Raw genomic sequence first — 23,695 nt, 5'->3', positions numbered from 1 at the left:
GAGAGAGAGAGAGAGCAGTACATTAAAATCACTTGAGTTTATTGTTTCAAGATATCAAATCTTTAATGGATTTGCATCTTAGTTTCATGACATCCGTCAATATAGTTTACATGGTTCACAATTACTATGAAATTCATTGAAATTGCGCTTGTTTTGATAACAAACTATTTTTGTCGTTCGAACATTGTGTTTTTTCTTCTTCTTATTTTTAATTGTAACTAAATTTAGTTCGTCTAAAATGTTCATTTTTTTTCTTCGTCGATTTCATTTCGATTTACATTGTTTTTGTTTCGAGTTGTTGTTATTGACATTTGTCATGTGTTACTTTATGTTTGTATCGTTATTGTGTCTGATTTTATTTGTTGTCATAAACAAAAAGTAATAAATGGTTAGCATTTGAGAGGATAAGTGTAGTGTGTTTTGAGACACAGACGGCAAATCACTCAATTGTTTCATAGCCATACATCTCGGGAATGATGATTGAATCTTCATAATCCAAGAAGTCAAAACCTTCGTCGAGCATTCGCTTTATTTCCTGGAACGATGGATATCTGCCCGTCTCTAACCGCTCAAATCTACCGAAACAAAACAGAAACACACACACACACACACAGTGTTGTTAGCTTTTCAACTCAATTCAAATAGCAATTTATTTGATCAATTTGCACGCGATATACTCACGATGGATACACCTCGTTATAGTGGCGCTTCGTGAAATCCAACAACTGTACGAATGAAAAACAAACGGTAGAACCATTTTAAACAACGAATTTAAACACAATTATTTAGCAAATATCATTAAAAACTGATTCAATAAATAATGACAATGAAACACGGATGATTTGGATTCGAACAAGTTGGATGAAAATGAATTTTGAGGAAGCAATTGATGTAGATTTTGTGTAAACACACTCACCAGTTTTTTGGTTGGATACGCAAAATTATTTTCAATCAACCAATCGCTGATGCTTCGATCGATTACACCAGTCGTGTCAATCAGATCCAAGTATGACGTTTTTTCCTAGAATTTCAAAATTGTTTATTTAATCGCTTAATTGATAGTTTACTTCGTTATTTTATTCTAAGATTCAATTCAATTTCCTATTCAATGAATTTCAACGCCCTTTTTATTTACATAAAATTATAAGCGATATAAATAAATGCCAAAGTAGAAAAGATGATGACATACCTCGACATTGACGTTCATCACTTTGGCCATGATCGGAAGAGTGAAGAACTCAATTAAACGCTGTGTAAATGCTTCCATTGCTTTTAGTGTCCAAATACCATCGTTCGGTTTGCACTTGTCTAGACAACCTCGATGTGCATAAATTGGATCCTGCGAGAATCGCTTATGCAAGAATCGAACGGCTTTTTTTTCTACCTCACCAACCGTACCATAGTCAACATAGAGCACCTACATTTTCGATGGAATCGATTGAACATGTTTGAAAATTGGATAAATTTGCCACGAAAACACTGTTTCCAAATGCAACTTACCTTCAGTGAAATGTCCAACACTTCAATAATTTCGGCTCGATGCCATTGGGTATCGTACATTGCTGCACAGATTCGGCCCAACGTAAGATAGCTTTCTGGTATGGGTGCCTTGCTAATCATATTGTCATCGCTGTGGTAGAAATGTCTGCAAAAGATACGCAAATCGATTAGGGTTGTTATATTCTCGTCAACATTTCAGGTACAGAACACTTGCTTAAGCAAATGAAAGTGAAAATAGTTTCAACTAATTTAAAGAACTGAATCAAAATTTGGCGATAAACTTAGAATTGGAAAAATACAACTAACCAAAAAAAAAAAATCGAAGAAAAAAAACGAAAACTTACTCTAGTGCATTCATGAGTGATTCGATATTCTCGCCATCGTCTTTGAGTTGAAACCAAAACTTGTACGGGCTATGAATTTGCGCGATAAAGACGCGCATTTTTCGGCCAGTTTCAAAGTGTTGGTTGAATTTGATGCGTGGCAAATTGTCAAATTCAATACAATGTTCATCGAATAGCAAGAGTGTACAGTTAATATCAATGCCAGTGCTGCTGCCATCCAATCCATCGTGTCCATTTTCGTTGGCATGTTTGTCGACCGATTCGATAGTTTTGCCGTAGCTGTTAAATGTTCGGTCGCTGCCATTGTCGGCGTATTGTTTGCGATAATCGTTGATTGTTTTGGTCTTTGACGTCCCATTCGTGTGCGTGTATTCATTTGAAAGGTCGTCATTAAATTGGCAAATTTCATCATCTCGAGTGGTTCGTGGTGTCACGTAAGAGTCCGCATATTTTTGATATGAACTGGTGTACGAGTATTGGCTTGCACTCGGTTTACGTGAAGCATTTGCATCGAATCGTCGTGGTTTTGAATCAAAACGTGGTACACTCGACGTTTTTTTACGATCCGAATCCCATCCAAAGTCACTGACATGCGGTGCACGTCGGCTTGCCGGTTTGCGACCACCACTGAACGAGGGAGAGACACAACATTATTCAAACATTAGCAGAACAAAAAAAAACGAACAACAGCAAATAGTCATTGCACAGAGCCCAGTGAATACGATTGAATTTAAATCAAAATGATGGTCGATTTTCGATAATTGGTGCTGTGTGCATTTGAACATTCTGCGTCATTTACGTGCGGTTTAATTCATAATGCAAATGGATCGAATTAAGGCAATTGGAATTTCCAGTTGAAAATGCTAATTTAATCGTTTAAAAAAAATTCCAAATTGATTCAAATGGTTTACCGTGATCGGTTCACATGTTGCCCGGCCACCAGTTCCGAAATGTGCCGCGTATTTTCCGTATCGACGGGATAAACCAGCATCTGAACTCCGTCCCATTCCTATTGTCGTTTGACAAATGATTGTTTTTTTTTTTTTTGGTTAGTTTGACGAATAAAAAAAAGCAATTCGTTTGTTGTTCTTACCATGTACACTGTGTCGGTCATCGATTCGAGCAGGCCACGTACGTCGGCATGCCCAAGCAATGGTATTCTTCTGCCTTCGCGTTCTTGATAAATTTGCTGCAAACTACGCAATGAAACACCGTCCCGTTTAATCGATATCAGTGTAGCGCGCAACACTTTCTTCAATTCCGCATACTGTTGCTCGTCCGACATTTTCACAAGAAATTACACCAATTTCAGCTCGTTTTTTACCTTTCTTCTGGATATTTGACTCTACCTGCTTCTTTCTGGTTGTTTTTTCCCCAGGAATATGCTACGATTTTCGTCCGGTATCAATTGTGTCTTCTCTCTCTTTCTCTACTTTTCTTCCTTCTTTTTTCCTCTTGGACTTCACTTCGTTTTGCCTTATTGTTCAATTTTCTTTTTCATAAAAATTAAAAAAAAAATTTCCTCAATATTCGAGTTCTATTTTTCCGAAACAAGTTCCTTCGTCTTGATTAAATTTAATTAAACGGCAAAATGCGAAAGAATGAACTAAATTCCGTCGAAATGAAAAGACATTAACTCGGTCGACACGTGCACGGGATGTGTTCAACACTTTGCTGTCTGTGACTGTTTGTAATCAAATGGCTTCTTGAAATGTGACAACTCAAAAAACTCGGTTTGGATTTGAATGTGAGTTGATTATGCTGGAGTTTCAACAGCGTGCACAATATGAACAACATCAAAACCGCAAGCAAGAGCCTCAAATAGTGACAGTATTTGCTGAAATGGCCGAAATTCTCGCACACACCGAGAGAGAGAGAGAGAGAGAGAGAGAGAGAGAGAGACGCATACATCAATTTATATAAACTGAAGCAAACGGTTTATAGTCAGACTGAGCGACTCAGTTCGTACACAAACAATCACAAACTGACGAATATTGAGCAAAAGATAGAGAGAGATGGAGATCTAATCGATGGTCGATATTGCTTACAAACATTCTGTTAATCACATCTCGATGCCTTTGTGTTTGCGTCGAGTCGAGCGCATTTTTGATTATCAAACCGAGAAGAGTGCGGTTCTATTCATCCTTTTTACTCGCACTACGTAAAGCTGTCTTATGAAAAGAAAACATCGTTGAAAGAAAGAAACATATCGGATGACATTTCACACAGAAATAAACACACCGACCGCACACAAAGTCCACACAACCATGTTATACTTTTAGAAATCGCATCACATATAAATGAAGCCATAAACTCGGGCTATTCATGTTCATTCAACAATTTAATGAATTGCAGCAGCATTTTGCTAATTGAAGTGCACTTCACAATGTGAAGTTCACATTGAAACTGTCTAGATAGAAATGCAATAGTTTTTCCTTTGGTTTAGCATTTTGGTTGCAAAATTCAGATGGTGTTGTTGCTCTTTCTTCGAGTTGAATTGAATGCCTGAAATTTCTTAGAATCTTCGAGAATCATTGAAATTGGTTTGCTTCTAAACAAATTAGAATTTGTTCCGTCATAAAACAAACGGAACGTACACACCGAGTGTGTTCAGAGTCAGAGAAGCGAAGCACTTGAGTACTTTATATACACATATTGACGACGACGACGACGATGAAATTAAATCAAATTGAAAATTCATTTCAAACTTCAATCAAATTTTCAGTTGGAAAACTTCGATCGATTGCATCGAATTGAATTCGAATTTGCATTCTCGCAACGAGAAAAAAATCGCACACACACACACACACACACACACACACACACACACACACATATGCCCAGAACACAAAGTTATAATGAAAAAATAATTAAATTTTTCATTTTTGCCATTCAATAAATTGATGCATTTCAGTATGAGTGTTTTTTTCTCTTCTGGTTCGCCTCTTCTTTTGTACATTCATTTTGCGGGAATTTCGACCGATTTCTAAGTTGCTTCTCAATGTATGTACAGACGTCGATCTTGAATTCACATTCATTGCTGTCGTGCGCAAATTGAACTGAAAATTCCGGAATAAAATGCTACGGTTGAATGGTATTTTTTTTGTTGGTTTTTTGGCTTGATGTATATCGGCATGATCGTAATCGGCATGAGACTCTCAAGACATATGAAACATATATGATCTGGTTTTAGTGGCAATTTGGTGTCGGCACCAAAATGACTGCCTTTCAAACTTGCTATTAATCTACACAACAATGTAACTTAATTTGCCACTCAATATGCATTGCATCTGAGCACACAATTTGCGAGACACACTCACACACACACACACACACAACTGACCTAATGCAAATTATCAGCAATTTAGATTATTCGAATTCGACCGAAGAGCAACGATTTTGGACAATTCAACCATTGGCATTACCATTTTATGAGTTGATTGGCTTTGTATTTTGAACTCTGTACGGTGCATATATGGAGAGTTTTTGAAAGAGAAAGTTGAAACACACACTCAATTTTGCAAATAACATATTTTCTAAGAATGAGAAGCTGACCTAACCCAATCTTGTTGATTGCCTGGAACATTATTTGCTTGTGGCATCCAAAATATAATACAGCAAATGTGGTGCTGCAAATCCACTGTTTGCAAATGAACATGATCTCCGTATAATCATTTTTACAATAGTGCTCATTGTAATTGAGCAGATGCCAGCTGCCCAGTACCCCAGAATGCGTATATCTTAATGCTCTTTCTTTCAAAGTTACCACACTCTACGGCCAATACAAAAACCATATTTCGATGGTTTTTGCGTGTTTCATGATCCTTATGCAACCTCTTCAACTATATACACACACACACACTTTGCACTTTGCACAATTTTTCGTTTCAAACACTTCTCGATGCAGTCGCTTCCATTTATTTCGACTCACTTTACGCCTCTCTTTTTCAGTCATTTCATCTTTGCCTCACTCTCTTCTCCTCTCACTATTAAATTGCTGTTCCAGTCTATTTCTCAACAACGCTGAGGGAGCTCTTTGTCTTTTTTCTCTACATCTCACTTTCCGTCTATAGCATTAAGAATGAAAAACTCTTTTCCGACAACAACAGCTAAAAAAATGTTGTTCAAGTTTCCATACAAACATTAATTGCATTAAATTTTAACACGATTGCTCTGGTCTCTTGCAGCTAATTTGCACTCATCCTCCTGATTTCATGCGGCTAACTCAATCTCTCCCTCCTTCGATCTCTCCCACATACAAGTTGGCACAAGAACACACACTCGCTCTCCCATTTCATTTTCAACTGCGTCAAAGCAGGAAAGAAGGGGACGAAGACTGAATGCGACTAGTCAAAACCAGCTTCAATAATGTGAATTAAAAGTTGTTGAAAATCAATTTGTTTGCCCATCAACGTTTGAAAGTTAATTACCGACTTCGGCCAACAGACGGCTAAAGTCCCAATAGCTGCTGATCAAAATTTATATATCAAATGCATAGCATTTGGCAAATTTGATTTTGGATTGATGACGAATGTGTGTGTGTGTATGTTTGTTTTGCAGAGATAGTGGGTATTGACATTGCATTGCTTGTGTAAAATTCAGTTGATACACTTCTAACGGTGAATGTGTCGATAAATGGCACCGAAAAAGGTAGAATGGGAGAGAGAATGAGAAGGAGTGAGGCAGAGTATACATGAAGAGAGTGTCACACAGTGTGTCTATTTCGTTGACTAACACGCTTGACACATAACACATAACACATAAATCAAGACTCGCACTAATTTTCTGCTGTGCTTCAGTTTTGAATCCAACGTCGGCACAAGAACAAACACTGTCTCGTGCGCATGGTTTTTTCACTCTATCACATTGAATCAGTTCTGTATTTATTGAATTTAAGCTGGTGCTATTCATTTTGTACGTGCATTAAATCAACTTTATGCTATTTCTTCGTCATCATCATTTTTTGTTATCGGTGGCAGTTTTTTTTACTTGTCTACTTACGCACGAGTTTGCACCTGAGAGCACATCCTAACAATTATTTGCATACCGAGATCGTGTGTGTGTGTGTGTCAGTTTTATCGGAAAATGTAAACAACATGCCATGTTTTGCCAAACGTTAAACGAGTAGAGAATGAGAAAAATATATATATACATATATGAATTGTACAAGTGAAAATGTGTGTGGTGGCAAATGCAAAAAGGATTGTGCTTGAAGCCGACAGCGACAAAGGTGTTGTGTCAAAAATGAAATTACAATAAGAAATGTAGTGATAATGTGCCAAATGTGATCTTCATTGCTTTGCCGGAAATCGAATTTACTCTCTCACTCTCTCTCTCACTCTCTCGAACACACACGCTCGACTGTTCTGGCAAACAAAACACCATTCATTCGCTACACTTTGACGCCCATTGACAAATTGTACCCATGCATTTTTCAATGCACATCTAAAATTCCAATGAAACAAAAAATACCCGCGCACAACACATATTCTATCCGCTTCACCCGGGATCGTGAGCACGATAAAAAGAAACACACACACACAGCAGCCAGCAATCGTATTAAATTGCATGCGTGGTTTATGCCATCGGTGAAACTGTTGGAAATGCGGCGGACAAAAAAAAGCACGATTTGAATAATGTGCATTTGTTATCAGCACGAGAATTAAAATGACTGTGTCACTCATACACACACACACACTCAAACCAAATGGCGCCAAAATCGAATAAAATCACCGAATCCATTTGATTATTTGGATTTATTTCGGTCGGGGCCAAAGCGATGCAATTTCGATCAAGTGACAACCACCCATCGTGTTGTATATGTGTGTAAACCAGAGGTTGAAAAAAATGTGCAGCATTCACTAAAATCATTTGGATTTTGAACAATATACATACCGAATGCATGTTACAAAGTCAAATCAAATGGATTTTATGCGAGAAAATGGGGTTTTCCCCCGGATCGAATGTGTCAATATTGTCGATATTTTCGGCAGCTACCGGGGCTCTACCTCGCGCAAATCCAATTTGTTTCATGTCATTTTTTTTAGTCTCGTCATGTGTGTATGTGTGTGTGTACGTATGCATTTGCCATCGCACTCTGTTTCTGTTTTTCGTTTTTCCAGCGACAAACAAAAATTCAACTAGACAAATGCGACCGCCACTGTATCCGGGCCACTTCATTTGGCGACGCACAAAACTGTAATTGCTAATCATTATACAATGTTTTTATTTTCGGTACACGACCGAACAACATGTTTTCTACTGTGTGTGTACTTGCTTGCTGGCTTGCTTATTCACAGCTGCTTTTTGTTTATGCACATTTTATTTATTTTTTTGTCTGGGTCTCTTTTCGCTTTGTCTCTTTCTTGCTCAATCTGTTCATTCGCCTGTTTAATTTACAAATTCCGTCAGCACAAATTCTATTTGCACAAACCAAACAAGCTCTCGGGTGTCTCTCCGTGTGTGTGTGTGTGTGAGTGTGTTTATATGCTGACGCCAGCTCAGATTCAACGATACAATTGCGTTCATTTCCTCATTTTCAATGATGCGTTTTATAAATGATGCTTCATCGAATTACGCTGATGCACACACATTTCCAACCATACACACATCGAATGCAGTTGAATCACTGCTGCTTCACTTCATACACATTTTGTTTATATGAACATCCATATAACTAAAAAAAAAAATCAATCATTACCTAATTCCATTGTTTGATTTTGTTCGTTTTTTTACTTTTCGTTGCAGATCCGTTGCCGAAGACGTACCGTGTGATTCGAAAAAAAAATACTCATTTAACCATTTATTCTGATGAATCATTGACTCATTTTATATTTACTCGAAATTCGACGAAAATTATATTTAAAAAAAAGCCACCACTAACAACAGCCGAAAGAATTTTTTTTTATTGACTTTTTACATCATCCTTGAGTCAGACACGAAGAACAAATGCATCTCAAGGTTATGTGCTAGCCATTTTTCATCGGACATGGAAAAAAGAAAAAATTATGAAGGTAACAACAATTCAACTGAATATTCATTTATAATCAATTCCGAGAAATTCCGCTTCGAAATCGGTTCATTTTTGGTTGAACACGAGGCGCCTTATTCATTCGAAATATTTTCACCTTCTGTTGATTCTTATCTCTCTTGAATAACAGACAATAACTCACGCTTATTTTGCGACAATTTTTATACCATTAATTAGTGACCAAATAAATTAAATGGATTTCAATTCGGTTAATTCTACAAATTTCTCAATTGATTCTATTAATAAAATCACTATTAATCCGAATCATAAAATCTTTTAATTAATTCAAAAAAAATTGCCTCTTCTTACTTTCAGAAAATCACCAACACAAAAAAGCTGTTTGAAAAATCGAAGCGACCGCATTGATAGAAAGAGAGTGAGAGAAACAAAGAGCAAGAACATTGTTAACCAAGATGAAAGCATTTGCGATTTTACTGTGTATGTATATGGTGTCGTTGGCCAGTAGTCTGCCGATAATTTCAAAGCCGCTGGAAGATAATCCCGATCATTTAGTATGGGAGGCATTGCTCACCATTGATACCCATCGGCCGGATGATAAAACGCGCAAAATCCCCAAATCCATATTCATCACGCCAAATTTGAATGAATCGAAAGGAAACTGTGCACCTGATCACAAACTCGGACCGGATGGACGATGTTATAAAACCCTACAAATTGACCCATTGCAAATGTTAAAAAAGCAAATCGAATCGCTATTGAAAAATAATCGCACAGCGACCACCGAATACGAAGACGATTATGATTACAGTGAATATGGAGAGTCAACGGAATCGATGAATGCAAACGGTCAATATACGGTGCCGTTGAGTTTGGGTTTTAGTGGTGATAATCGTATACCACAACAAACGCAACAAACCACGTTCCCAAATTTGAATAGAGTTGTTAAGGATGATTCACATGTGTCGCCGATCGTGCCATCCACCACCGTCGCCGCTACGGCAGCGCCGACCACAGAGGGCTCAACGACAGCGGCTACCACTACGACAACGACTAGCACCACGACTATCACTGTAGCCACCAGTACCAGCACCACTTCGGCTGATACAGACAATCGAGAGGTGAACCAGCCCTTTCGTGCATCGACCACTGGCATTGATTTGGGTTCCGAAGGCGTTAATGTCGAATCGAAACTCAATCCGATTGCCAGTGTTTCCACCACATCGGGTACTGCTCCGTCGAGTACAACCGCGTATACCGTTGATACCACTTCCAGTCAAAGCTCAAGCACACACAACAACCAAGTTCATGGACAAAATTCGAATCCATCCGAATCATCTATGGCAACGATCACTTTCGAAAGCTTAATCGATGAAAATCCAAGTTCGATGCAGGTATCCAGCTCAATTCGTAGCGTTTCAAGTACGGAAATCCCTGATGCATCAACTGAGAACGCATCATCGTCGGTTAAGAGCTTTTTGATTGAAGACGATAATGCATCCAGCACGGAACAAATCGAAACCGTCACTTCATCGGTGGACTCAAGTGAAAGATTTGAGAAAAATACCGATGCAGGCGTATCATTGACACCAACAGTAGAAAATGTTGAAGCACCTGAAACCAATTCAATGGCATCTTCCACCGAAAGTCAGGAAACCGAACTCACCGGGCAATCGTCAAATGTTGAGGCAGAATCTACTCAAGCAACGACAAAAACATCTATTGAAACGCAAGATAAATTGAATTTACCGGTGTCATCCGCTAGCGAAACACAACCAAAAATCACCCCAAACACCGATAATGCTCAATTAATTGAACAGAAACCAAATCAACACGTAATATTTGATGAGGAATTCGAGCACAAATCCATTACCGAACCATCGGTGAAATCGATGAATTTGAAATTGGCACCAGAACTGTCAACGGAACAACCTGACATCAAATTAGTAACTGAAAGTTCGACTATTCCGGTTCCGACACAAAAACCCATTGAATCAAGTAGTACGACATCAGACGAAGGACTCTTGCCCGAAAAAAATGACTCATTTGAAGTGGTCGATGCCTATTTCATACCATCACCTGAAACACCCGAAGAAATCGATCCGGCCGTTGGTAAAAATATAAATGTCAGCATTGTTGAGCCACGTTATCGAATGGAAAATGCGTCGGTCATCTCTGACGATGAATTACCTGAGGCGGAACTTGCGCCCGTCATTGACACCGGAATCGATGGACGTTTGAACATTGATGAATTGGTTAAATCATCGGATGGGTCGATTCGTGCACAATTTGAAGATGAGAAAAAGAACTTGAGTACACGATTGGCTGAAGAGTTACTGTTTCAAGGGCCAAGCGTTGAGTTTAATGATAGAGACAGTGTGCCAACAAAACCAGTGCGACAGTTTAATGTACCGGTGGTAAAGAGTGAATCGGCCGAGTCGATTGGTAAAAATTTTGACTTTGAGGAGGCATTGAGCGGTGGTGTTCCAATCGGAAGTGGCGCCAATTTGGGCAGCGATTCAACAACCGAAGAACCGCTTGACTACGATTCGATAAGATCCCAAACGGCGAGCATCAGCCCAGAGATTGTACGGAATGTTGACTATGAGGGGCCATTGCCAGTAAAAGAAGCGGTGCCATTTAACAGAGAACCAGTTTCATTCAGAAGTGAACAGCACTTCTTCCAACAGCAGCCACCACTACCACCACTACCACCACCGCATGCACAACCATCAATATATTCAACATTCATCAGTCGCCTGAAAGTGGCTCCACCATTCGTTGAGTTGCACGATCAACATCCAGAAACCGTGCAATATTCGCATACGCCATTCGATATTGCGTCATCCTTCCAGAACGTCAGCCCCAATCGAAGATTTGGTACCTTCGACGCCGCATCCGCTTCTGTGACCACACATCCAACATTCACCCTGCCCGATGCAGATCGAAGCCTTGAAGTCGATCAGCCAACACCCGTTCGTGCCAAATCACTACAAATCGGCATCAATTGCTATGTGAAAAATCTCGACAAACAACAGTACATCATTTGTGACGATGCATAAAAACAAAATCGGTTTCCATTTTTTCTTGTCACAACAACAGAAAAATACAAAAATAAAAACAAAATTCTCACAAATTCCCGAAGAGTCACAAATGTTTGTACCACGCACGAGCAGCAAACGTTATCCAGAAGAGAATAGAAAAAAAACAACCAACCCAGAATGCCAAGCAAACGTTGTGCTGTGTGGTGTATTTGTATAAATCATCAGCGAGCGAAACAAGAAAGAAGAACAATACGTAATATGCCTGAGTTCCTGTTTGTTTGTTGTCAATGCGCGAACGTGTGTGTTGGTCGTAAGACACGGGGCTGCAACGAATCTATTTCCTCTTTATACTATTTGCTTTTTTTTGTATAATTTGCCAAAATGTCCATTGACAACACACTCGAGAGAAGAAAACAAATGATAAGGAAATTAATATGTGCGATTGCAAAAGATGAGCAATTACAAAAAAAAAATATATTAGATATATTTATTAGTGAAGGTAGATGCGATGAGGATATAGTGTTAATAATTAGAGTCTGAACAAAGCCAATTCAAATGCCAACGGTATTACTATGGACTTTTATTTCATTGAAATGTAAATGTGGCGTCTCAACAAATGGCGTACAATCCTCCAGAGACAACAATAGAAAGAGGTAAACACATGAGAATCTCATACAAGAAAAAAAAATGCCACAGACTCTTGAGCTAAACGAATTTTTTTTTTTGTGTAACAACAAACTAAAACGCCAAATTTCACACACACAAAAAAAAGCGAAGGAAATTGTAATGAACGATCAAAAGTGTGAACAAAATGAAGGAAACGAAGTAGAAAAGAAAAACGAAGCATCCATTCAATTCAATTCAAGCAATATTTATGTCTTCAATTTTTACTGTAGTGCTTTATATCTGTATGTATATTTATCTTTGTATTGTATAGAAACTACTAAAATGCAATATCGAATATTTCGATTTTTTCAAATACTAATTTTGTTTGTTTGTTCTGTTGTTGTTGTTTCTTTCCTTCTTTCTCTGGCTTCCAGTTTTATTTTTTTTATATATATATCTTAATTCATCCGAAATTTTATTGTCAATGGCAATATATGCAATCAGATTGATAAAAAAAAAGGAGCGACATACAAAAATTGCAACACTGGACACTGATTCGATTCGAATCACTCGAATCGAGTGCTGTGTCCGAAATGAACATGTAGAGTTTTTATCAAGCCATTTGGCACCAATTGCAAAACGCTCCTTCTATTGCCATTCAACGAGAAAAGAATTCAATTGTGTGCACAAAGTTACTCTTCTTCCCTCCTACCCCAACTTTCGAAACGAAGCATTGAAGATTGGAGAGCATATTTTTACAAATCGGAATCTTATTAAGAATTCACAATGCCATTGAATTCATCGTACAAGGAATGTGTGTATGTGTCGCTTTTCATTCGATGGGGCGAAGCAGATTGACATAATAGAAATAACCCAATATTAACATAAACGTATGCAATGTTGCATATTCTACTCGTTTGTATATTGTCTGTTGGTCTCGAAAATGCAAGCAAACAAGAAGACGCAGCAGATAAACGGAAAAACAAAAAAAAAACATGAAAAAAGTATGAAAAAGAATGAAAAAAAAGCTAGAAAGAAAACACCCATTTCCTTACACAAACAAGAAAAACACATTCATAAGTATGCATTCTTATAAACGGAGATAAAAACGAAACACTTATTGCTAATAGAGAAAATTTGGAAAATTTTATTCGCTTAAGCGCGACGATTTTGCGATGAGTACACAAAAGTAATCAATTCAATTGACGAACAATTTCTATTCGAATCAACAAACAACGCTATTAATAATTCTAGGGATTATACAACGAAATTTCGGAATTATTTTAAAATAAAACAACAAACACACATAGAGAAAGAGAAACAATAGAAAAAATGTTTAATTACACGCTGATTTTTAACATTCGCTTGATTTGATCACGCAAAATGTACCAATTTTAAAAGTTGAGCACTAAATAACAAACACTAAATTTTCGCCCGGTGAGCACTGGATTTTGCATGGAATTTCCGTTGAAAGCCAAATTCTGCATTGAATTTTATTCGAAAGCCATATTTTAGCCGTATCCAGTGGATACAATCATTTCGAACGGAAAAATCAATGGGATATTTCGAATTGAAAGCAATTTGTGTGCAATGAACATGAAACTATTACTTTGAATTATATCCAGCCAATTGTTTTCGATTTCATTCTGTTTAGGCGCGCAACGAAATTCGGCGAACACTGTTAGTTTTACTCGCTCACCCTGTTTTTTTTTTTAGTTCAATTGTGATTTGCTTAAAAATTTTTTTGCATTTAATAAATAAATGAGCCAAAATTAAATTATTTTTTATTTATAAAACCTGAAACACGAAGAAAAAAAACACAAAGAGAAAATGAGAGAGGGAAAGCGCAACTTCATCGCTACGGTTAGGATAAACTATTTACACACAAGCAAGCAATTCAAGAGCAAAATGAAATTGGAAATTCCAATTTTTCCGATGCAAACATATAATTTAAGGCTAACCGATCGTATAAAGAGATAACCCAGATGAGAAAAAAAAACAAATTTCGAGCTAAGAGAACCGACAACGTTGATGTTTGCTAATCAATAGAAAAAAAAAAACAAGAAACAACAGAAGATAACAAATAAAACACAACTCCATATGTATATTTTTTTGTGTAATTTTAAAATTAATTTTTATTGTTTATAATTAATCAGAATAATTGAAAAATAAAATGGAAAATTTAGTAACGAACATCTTTTTTGTGTGTTGAGTTTTCGTTTGTGCGAATATACTTTTGTGTTTCGTTTTTTTTTTTTTGGTTGGCCACTTTATTCTGATAAGACGAAAATAAAATAAAATAAATGGATTTTGTATTCTTTGTATGGTCCTGTGTAAGTATGCTAATTTTTCCCAATGGTTTTCGTTTTCATTCACCGAAATTAGTCTACATTTTGTTTGTCCCTTAATTGACCTAATATTTAGCTTGATTTCCGTGTGCGGGCAGCTCTAATTGACAACAATTGTGGTAAGTCGGCATATAAATGTAACAATTCAACGAAATGATTTAAAGAAAAAATTAATTTGTGCCATAAATAATCTTCCTCTTTTTTTAAATGCGTCAAATAAATTATTCTGCTTTTTAAATATACTGAAAAAAATTGGATTTGAATTTAACACAAAACTGCAAAACATGTTTAGCCTCTTAAATAGTCTTTTTTTCTTTTAAATCCTTGAATAAGTTAAATTGAGCGCAGAGCGCATTGTAGCGGTATGGTTGACATAAATTAAAAGTTTTTTCTCTTTTTTTTTGCTTGCATGGTTTTGTTTAGTTGTTTCGCACTCGCAGTGGGCTCAACACAACCATTGCTGGTGAGTTATTCTCTTTTCCGGCAAGGGCTGGTGTTTTTGGCGTCTTCGGTGTGCGTGGCGTATTCAATGTGATATTGCTAAATGAACGATTCATCTTCAATGGAGTACGATCATTGCCAGAATGAATTTTGTCCTTCAGCTCCGATATGGTCGTCTCATTCTCCTTGTTTGCATCCTGCAAATTCATGATTTTCTGGAAATGGAAAGCAATTGATTAGGAAGCAGGCTTTGATTAGGAAAAACGGTTACCATTAAAAAAAATGGAGTTTTTATGCCAGAAAAGGCAATTTTAATTGGATTTCAGATACTATCTAATTAGTTGTTAGAATATCCGATAGATTTTGAAAAGAAAAAAACATGGAAAACCGGTGAAGTCAAAAGACTACAAAATTTCATAGAAAATTGTTGATCGCCAAATTGAGTGGTACTCAATGGATTTTCTTTGTGAATTTCAAAGTTTTCCATTAATTTTTGGCAACTTTGAGTGCAACCTTTTCCAAGAACATTTTGTTTGATGAGTAAACAAAGAGAAACTGAGTGAAACTTACGTTCTTCAGTTGCTTATTCTTCTCCTTGAGTTCGTCAATTTGTTGGCGGCTCTGTTGTTGATTGGCTATCTCCTGGTACTTTTCGACAGTTTCATTTGCGAATTGTTCAATGTACTGAACTTTGTGCTCCAATTCACTGACCTGTTTCAAAGAAATTTGATTCAACATTATTCAATTTATTCAATTTTTCTGATTTATTCAATTAGCTATTACACAGAATTAACTCAATTTTAAAATTGATAACTGAAATCTTGTTAAATTTGACCATCAATCAATATCAAATCAAATCGACAATCAGAATTAAACACATTTATATTGACCTCAATTCCGTGTCTACAAAAAAAAAAGTTAACAAAAGAAGACAGGAGGAATTTTCAACACCACGGAGTGTGCTACCGTTGTAGCAGGCTTATAATTGAGCCAGTGTGATGCAATATTGACAAACAAAAGTAACAAAACACAGACTCTCTTCAACAGTTCAAAATTGGGTGAGTATTCTAATCTAAAAAAAAAAACCATTAGCTTACCTTGCGTCTGAGTGAGATATTTTCGGTGGCGTGTCCGTTTTCAATTTCGACCATTTCTTGCAGAAATTCGATTTGTCGGTTCTTCTCGACGAGTTTCTCTTTGAGTTGCATATTCTCGGCGGTAATTTTATCTTCGTCACTGTAAATTTCGGTGTTCAATTCATTTTTGAGGCATTCATTCTGGGCTTCTTTCTCCAATTGAACGATGATATTTTCGATGAGTTGATTGGAAACCATTGCATCGTCGGCGGCCATCGTTGGGAATTTGTCACAATCGTTTTCGAGCTCATTGACAAGTTCGGGCGATGGATTTGGTACGCGCTGTTCAAGTTCATACTTTTCAAATTGTTCGCATTTGAATTTGTACGTCATAATTTCTAGCTTAATATTTTTGTTCTCTTCTTGTAATTCGAGCAATTGTTTTTCCTTCATGTCCAACTCCAAGCGAGCCAATTCAATGCCGGTGGCAAATTCTTCGAGCAATGATTTCATATCTTTAATGTATTTCTCACGAACATCGTACTTTTTCTTGATGTCATTGTACAGTTCGGCGTATTTGCTGATATTCTCTTCGACTTTGTCGTTCAATAGTTTGCCAATTTTGTTGACGGTTTCGAGTGTTTCCTGCTCGGAGCTCATGATTTTCTCGTAAACCGATTCCTTTTCGAGCATCTCACGTTCCAGATTGACGGATGAATTGCGCAGAGCGGTCAAAGCATGGCGGTATTCATCAATTTCCATTGATAGCATTTGCACCTCTTCCACCAATTTCAAGTTGTTTGCTTCGACATCCAATTTCGATGCAATGACCGTGTCAAGTTCAGCTTTCAGGATTTCAACGTCTTTGTCGGATTTCTTGAGACGTTCCATGAGAATTTTCATGGTTGCCTGATGGTTTTTCAATGCCATTTGATAATTGTAGCGATCGGACAACAGGCGAGTACATTCACGTTGCGTTTCTTCCATTTCGGCGTCCAATTCTTCGCGACTTTTCACATATTGGGCAATTTCAAACCGAATTTGCTTCTGCAATTCGTCGATCTTTTCATCCTTTTCACGGATCAAGTCATTGGCCGAATCCAATAGGGTTTTAAGGTCTTGTTTCTCAAATTCGCATTGCATAATTTCACGTTCGGCAATTTTCTGGCATTTTTCGATTTCCATTCGCCAAATTTGCTTCTCCTGTTGAATGGACTGATCGATGGTTGCATCCATGCCGTTGAGTTTTTGCTCTGCCTGAATCTCAGCAATGCGAATCTTTTCTTCGGCCAATTCATTGATGCGTTCACGCTCTTTGTCGCTGGCCTCTTTCAAACTGCACAACGCTTCTTTGTGGTCCTTCAGCATTTTGGCTTGTTCCAACACGGCAATCGATTCAATTTCCTTGACTTTCATCTCATTCACCTCTTTCAATGTGGCAATTTGTTGCTCGTACTTCTTGACCACAGCGTTCATTTCCAAATTCATTGAATCCTTGATTTCATCCCGTTCCGCATCCATTTCAACCGTTTTACCGCCCAACTCCTCTTGCAGCTCGTTCAACAACTCCTCTTTACGGCACAATTCCGTAATAATTTTCGATTTTTCACGCTTCACCGTTTCCAATTCGACAATTAGTTTTTGACTTTCCATCGCATAGCCCAGCATATCATCGTCCGATTGCTTCTTGATACGCTCAATTCCCTCGAGCAGCTGAACATTTTCGTCCAACAGCTTGCGGAACTCGGTGTCCTTCTCCTGCCACTTTTCCTTTTGTTCTTGCAATTGCAATTTGTGCGATTCGATTTCCTCGCGACAACGTTCCATGTCCGTTTTCAGCAATTTAATTTCGTCGGCAAACGAACGATTTTGCGCAGACAATTTGTCGCATTTTACATCGAGATTCGTGTTTTTCTGCACCAATTTGCTCATCTCTTCGTCTTGTTCACGAATGATTGTCTTGATCTCACCTTCAAGTACATTGATCTTTGCCAAATGCTCGGCATCCATGGCCTTCAATTGATTGTGAGCATCTTCGTTCTTCTTTAATTCATCTTGCAAATCCTCGATTTCACGCTGCTTTTCGACAATTGACTCGTTCTTTTCCAAATTTGCTTGCTTCAACTGAGTCAATTCTTCACGCAGATTGGCAATCAACACCGTTTGTTCGGCAATTTGCTCCGATTTTGCCTTGATATCCTCATTTGCCACATCAATTGCCTCCTTTTCCTTCTCCTTCAACGTGGTGATCGATCCCTTCTTCGATGGCGTCAAATCCGAATGCTGACGATTGAATCGCAAACGACGTGGAAGCGATGGCTGCAATTGATAAAGAGAATATGTTTACAATGAGACTCATGTTTGGTTTGAATTTTTTTTCGTATCATTTATCGGTTCATAGTGAACGGATCGAAAAATGTCGGCCAAAGGACGTTCATTAATGTGTGAGATGGAAGAATGATTCTAACAAAAATGATTGGTAAGTGAAAATGAAATTGAATGGCAACCATCTAAGTCTAGTTCTAATTGCAAATGTACGAATTTTCGGCAAGAAATAATGTAATGCCTGATCCAATGACCAAAGATCTAGCTATCAAATTAATGGCTTGAACCGAATGAAATAGATTTGAATTTCGAATAAAAGCGAATAAAAAATGAATTGAAAAAACTAAATGGAAATTCCCTAAACCGATATCCATCAAAATATTGTTGAAAACTCACCGTTCTGAACAGACGATATGCGCTGCTTTTGCTCTTTGTTTCCGTGTTGGTTTCCTTAACTTCGGTGGCTGGTGCGGTGGTTGAATTTGAGCTGGTGGATGCAGATGATGCAGCATTGGCAATGTTCTCCTTATTCTCTTTGCTTTCTTTGCTTTCCTTTTCCTGTTTCACTTTCTTTTTGTCGTCACGGAATTGTTCGCGCAAAAAGCGTCGGATGCTGTCCTTACGCTCCATGCGTTCGCTGTACGGTGAGTCGCTCACTGTGAATTAGAATATAAAGCGAAAAATGAGATTAAAACAATCAAAGCGAGGCGAATAGAGAGAGAGAGAGAGAGAGAGAGAGAGAGAGAGAGAGAGAGAGAGAAATGGAACAAGAAAAAAAAAACCAAATCGGCTGTTGTTATGGAAAATGGTATTTGAATCGGTGAAAATGGATACGCAATGAGCAGTGCCAGGAGTCGATTTATCGTGTTACTTCGTACTTGCTGCGTAGCCACATACACACATAGAGGCAGATAGAAAGACACAACCGAAGAAAGAGAAGATAGGGCAGTTTATTCAATTTCCGTTGGTTGGCATCGATTTCCGTTGGAATTCTAACCATGTTTACTGCACGCCATAAAACAATTGACAGTGCATAATGACAACGATGGCGGAAATATGCAGAGGCATAAATCAAGAATGGAATTGTTCAACGGCACAACGATTTTTGAGGCGGAAATCAAAGAAGGCGAAAACTTCGATATCATCAGTGAGTGCCAGCCGTTATGATAAAATTCGGTGTTTTTTTTTTTTTTGGTTCAGAAAGAGAGAAAAGAGCCATCCCATTTGTCTTTTGTTTGGAGAAAATTAATGAACAGCAAGAGACCATAAAGCATGGAACAAGAAAAAGGAAGATACGGTTGTGAAATGCAGTCGAATAGAACGATTTGAACATTTCTATAGTTAAATTAGCCACCATCATATTATGTGTGACCCTCGCCACGTCGAATTGACACACACACACACACGCACAAATACACCATTGCTACGCACATCGCGGAAGGAAACAATGAAAAAGTAGACAAACCGTGACGAGATCTAATTATATTCTTCACGACACCAAAACACATAACGTCGATGTTCCAAAGACGAAAAGAAAAGAACACGAAAAGAACCGTTCATAATGAGCGCGCCTAGCGTATACAAACATTCACTCGTTCCATACAATACTCACAATGAATTGGCTCAATGGTGGAATATGAAAAACAACCATTTTTGCCGCTCTTTATTTTGCACGTACCTTCGTTAAACCGTTTGAGTTTTGCCTTCGAAAATGACATCTTTTTGCTATCTCAGCAGTGATCAGGATGTAAAATTACTTGAAAAATTCTTCGTCACTTATTTCGGAGCAATTTAACAATATGATTAACACTTTTTAAAATTCTTTCGTTTAAGTATTAATCAATCTTTTATATTAAATGAGCAAAAGCCAATTTTTATATTCTCTTTCACTTGAATCGTTAGTAAAAAAATGCACAGTAACGATTGATATTTAAAGAAAAAAAAACGCAATTCAACAAAAAAAAAGGTAATATGCGAACAAAACAAAACGAATTCAATATAAACAAAATTAATGCGATCAAAACACTTCACTTATAAAACTTTCGTTGCGATTTTTTACGATTATTTTTTTTTTTTTAATCGGAAATTTCTTGAACAAAATTTGAAAATTCCGTTATTTTTAAATTAAAATTTCAATTTTTTCCTTCGAAATTTCGTTGTTTCGTTGAAAAAAATCGACGAAAATACGTGTGCGATCCCCGTCCCGGATCTGATGAGCTGAAAAGAAGAAAATTTGTGATTTAACGCGACGCGACTAATTCATGTTGTAACCGTTTTTGTTTGTGTATTCCATTTGATTTTGGGTTTGAATTTGTTGACAACGTTGGTTCAAATGCAAAAATGCACGGTAATGCGAATGCGCGCTCATTCAAAACTATACTGACGCGCACTGAATCTTTGATGCAGGCAACAACCCCGAACGATCAAACAACTGAACACAACCGAGTCACACACGCACGCACACGTACCACTGTTTATGTGTGTGTGTGTGTGTATGGTGGTTAAGCAGCTGTGAAAGACAGAGCATGCGAATAGTACGCACGCAATGCTCACACACTAAACTGTTGCCTTTAGACGTTACAAAACCAGAAAAAACTTTACGAAATATTGAATGATCGAGAGACAGCGAGCATGGGAAGCGATGAGTGTGTCTGAAAGAGAAGGATCCAGAGTTTGACGAGAACATAAGAAACGAACAGGAGAAGAAAAAAAAATTAAAGAACCCTTCGTTCATCGACTTATGTGAACCATCTTTTGTGTAATGGAATTAACAAAGCAAGACAATGACAGCGACAACAAGACGAGAGAAGCCGAGACGAAGAAAAAAAAACAGTCGTACTTCTGTTTACGAAAGTGAAACAAGGATAAAATGAAAAAAAATATAGAAAGAGCTGAATCGCATCTACAACCACCGAGAGATTAACTGGCCAAAAGGAAAGGAACAAACCGTTACGAACTAACAATGTTGTCTTCAAAACGGATCATAGATTAGTTTGCCCGTTTGATTTATGCCATTTCAAGAAGCAAAAAAAAAAACATACTGGTATCACAGCGAAATTGATTTTTCCCGCTCAATTTTCGTCTATGTGTGTGAGAGTGCTTCGATCTGCCTAGACACACGACGATTGCCAATCGTTGAATCGAAGACTTCGATTAAATCGAACCGACAAACATACGCAATCGAAGAAAAGACACAAAAAACAACAACTTCGGTATGGTAAAGGAGACGACAGCATACGGATTTTTATTCCAGTAATTATATATTAAACCACTATTATATTAGATGTACCCAGAGTGTTTCTCCCCCTTCCACATGCTGACTGCTTTGATAGTCCACAGTTTTTCCATTGTTGTTGCTCTTGCCGGTTACTCTTCTTCTTCTTCTTCTTTTTTATATACATTTATTTCGGCCGTAATTTTTTTCTTTCGTTTCTCGATTTTTCAATTGTAGGAAAAAGGCATTTTGATGCAGCTGTTCCATTGTTACGCACACATTTTGCTCTCTCGTTAGATACGATGTGTGTTTTGCTTTGCTGTGTGTGTGCTCACTCAATCGCTCGCTCGCTCGCTCGCTCTGCAGTTTTTATTGCGCTTGACTTTGTTTCATGTAATATTTAATTGAAGTGAAATGAAACTGAGCGCAACTAAAGTATCAAAGGGACTATATAGCACCGCACACCGATGTGTATGTGTGTGTGTCTCTGTGAATGAGTATGCGGATGGCGCTGAGTCGAGTCATTTACTCTGTTGGTGCGTTAACGTTGTGATTTTCGTCCATTCAATTCACTCTCTGGTTGATTCACATAGCCAAAGCCAATCTTGGGGTCGTTTTTTTTGGTGTTGTTGTTGCTTTAAATTACTATGCGACTGAATAAAACATGCACAACTCAGAACAGCACAAAGAGATATATGTTTGGCAAATGGCAAGGGCATCGACATCATGCAACAGCATTGGCATTTTTCCAACAATCCACCACGGCCGTAATTCATTGAAAAACAAACGTCTCCGGAAAAAGATAAAGAAGAAGAAAAAAAAACAGCCAGAGAGAAGCGAACAAAACAATATCGAAAAATCGAAATAAAACGATAGAATTTGGGTGGTTTTCATTGTTGACCGTCCAATATTCGTATAAATCACTTCCTCAGCTGCTGCTAAAGCTGCAACGACAACGAGCAGTAAAATTTTCTGCGCAATTTCCAAGCTCAGGTGAGATGAAATATAATGAGAGATGAAATTCATTGGCCATCGTCATAATTTCGGTGTTGTTCGTCGCATCGTTGCCAGTTTTCAATGTTTATTCCCTCTTGCTTTTTTTGTTCCCACCGAAATCGAGACGAAAACATTAATTCACCTCTCTGTCTCTAGATTTCTCTGTCGTTAAAATGAACAGGGAAAATCTCTTTACACACCGGAGAGATAGTCTGTTCATTGGAACTTCAGTCTGTCCACTGAAACTGTTATTAAATTTCAGCCATGGCAAAAGGTTTTGCAACACTAGAAAACAAAACAACAGCAGCAGCAGCAGCAGCAGCAGCAAGACAAAAAATATGCACGAACAACGAGGAAAATCCCCAACTTCTTCAATTGAATTCCTGTTTTCCGTTTCATTCCGGCTACCGCTTCTATAAATTACTGTTTACGAAAACTATTTTGAAAAGACTTTGTGTGTGTGTGAGTGTGTGTGTTGTCTTACTATTTTCCATCTTGGCCAGTACAATGGACGAATATAACCCCTTTATTCCCTTTACAGTACTTTTCTCTCTCTCTCTCTCTCTCTCGATATCTATTCTGCACATTGTCTTGCCACTGTTGTTACTGTTGCACCTAAGTGGTCGAAGTTCGTTTACATTCAATGTGGTGTACAGTAATTACATTGAGCTATTTTTGGGTGAACGATTGAAAGGATTCAAGCCAAGTGAAATGAAACTTTTCAATCACAAAGAGCTGATAAGACGAAGAGAAAACATAGAGCGGCAGAGAGAGAGAGAGAGAGAGAGAGAGAGAGAGAGAGAGAGAGAGAGA

General features: G+C 37.7%; 3 protein-coding genes across 8 annotated transcripts in view; 1 reads left to right on the top strand and 2 right to left on the bottom strand.

Moving 5' to 3' along the window:
• Positions 1–12,861, top strand: part of LOC129573530 (uncharacterized) — a 76,086-nt gene extending 63,225 nt beyond the window's left edge. For 3 of the 6 annotated variants that reach the window (XM_055454134.1, XM_055454132.1, XM_055454135.1), the window contains 2 exons: positions 8,592–8,857; positions 9,190–12,861. In XM_055454134.1, the coding sequence (XP_055310109.1) occupies positions 9,288–11,894 (2,607 nt within the window). In that variant the 5' untranslated portion in view covers positions 8,592–8,857; positions 9,190–9,287 and the 3' untranslated portion in view covers positions 11,895–12,861. Of the gene's footprint in view, positions 1–6,528; positions 7,075–8,591; positions 8,858–9,189 lie in introns of those variants that run through there. The other 3 variants (XM_055454133.1, XM_055454137.1, XM_055454138.1) reach the window with 3 other exon arrangements.
• LOC129573532 (uncharacterized) lies at positions 38–6,327 on the bottom strand. Its single transcript, XM_055454140.1, has 8 exons — positions 2,938–6,327; positions 2,756–2,853; positions 1,845–2,471; positions 1,501–1,645; positions 1,190–1,417; positions 917–1,021; positions 682–725; positions 38–575 (listed from the first exon to the last, which is right to left on the bottom strand). Exons 1-8 carry the CDS (start codon positions 3,127–3,129, stop codon positions 440–442), a joined length of 1,575 nt encoding a protein of 524 aa, XP_055310115.1. The 5' UTR covers positions 3,130–6,327; the 3' UTR covers positions 38–439.
• Positions 12,862–14,524: 1,663 nt separating the features above from the next.
• Positions 14,525–21,045, bottom strand: LOC129573529 (interaptin). Its single transcript, XM_055454131.1, has 5 exons — positions 20,351–21,045; positions 19,069–19,328; positions 16,369–18,666; positions 15,842–15,982; positions 14,525–15,486 (listed from the first exon to the last, which is right to left on the bottom strand). The coding sequence occupies exons 1-5, from the start codon at positions 20,388–20,390 to the stop codon at positions 15,250–15,252; spliced, it is 2,976 nt and encodes a 991-aa protein (XP_055310106.1). The 5' UTR covers positions 20,391–21,045; the 3' UTR covers positions 14,525–15,249.
• Between the last annotated feature and the right edge of the window lie 2,650 nt (positions 21,046–23,695).

The sequence above is a fragment of the Sitodiplosis mosellana genome, unplaced genomic scaffold (assembly GCF_009176505.1).
Source record: "Sitodiplosis mosellana isolate CC-2019 unplaced genomic scaffold, AAFC_SMos_1.0 Smas_scaffold_6099, whole genome shotgun sequence".
In the NCBI taxonomy this organism is placed as follows: domain Eukaryota; kingdom Metazoa; phylum Arthropoda; class Insecta; order Diptera; family Cecidomyiidae; genus Sitodiplosis; species Sitodiplosis mosellana.
This window is presented reverse-complemented; position numbering and strand designations above follow the sequence as displayed.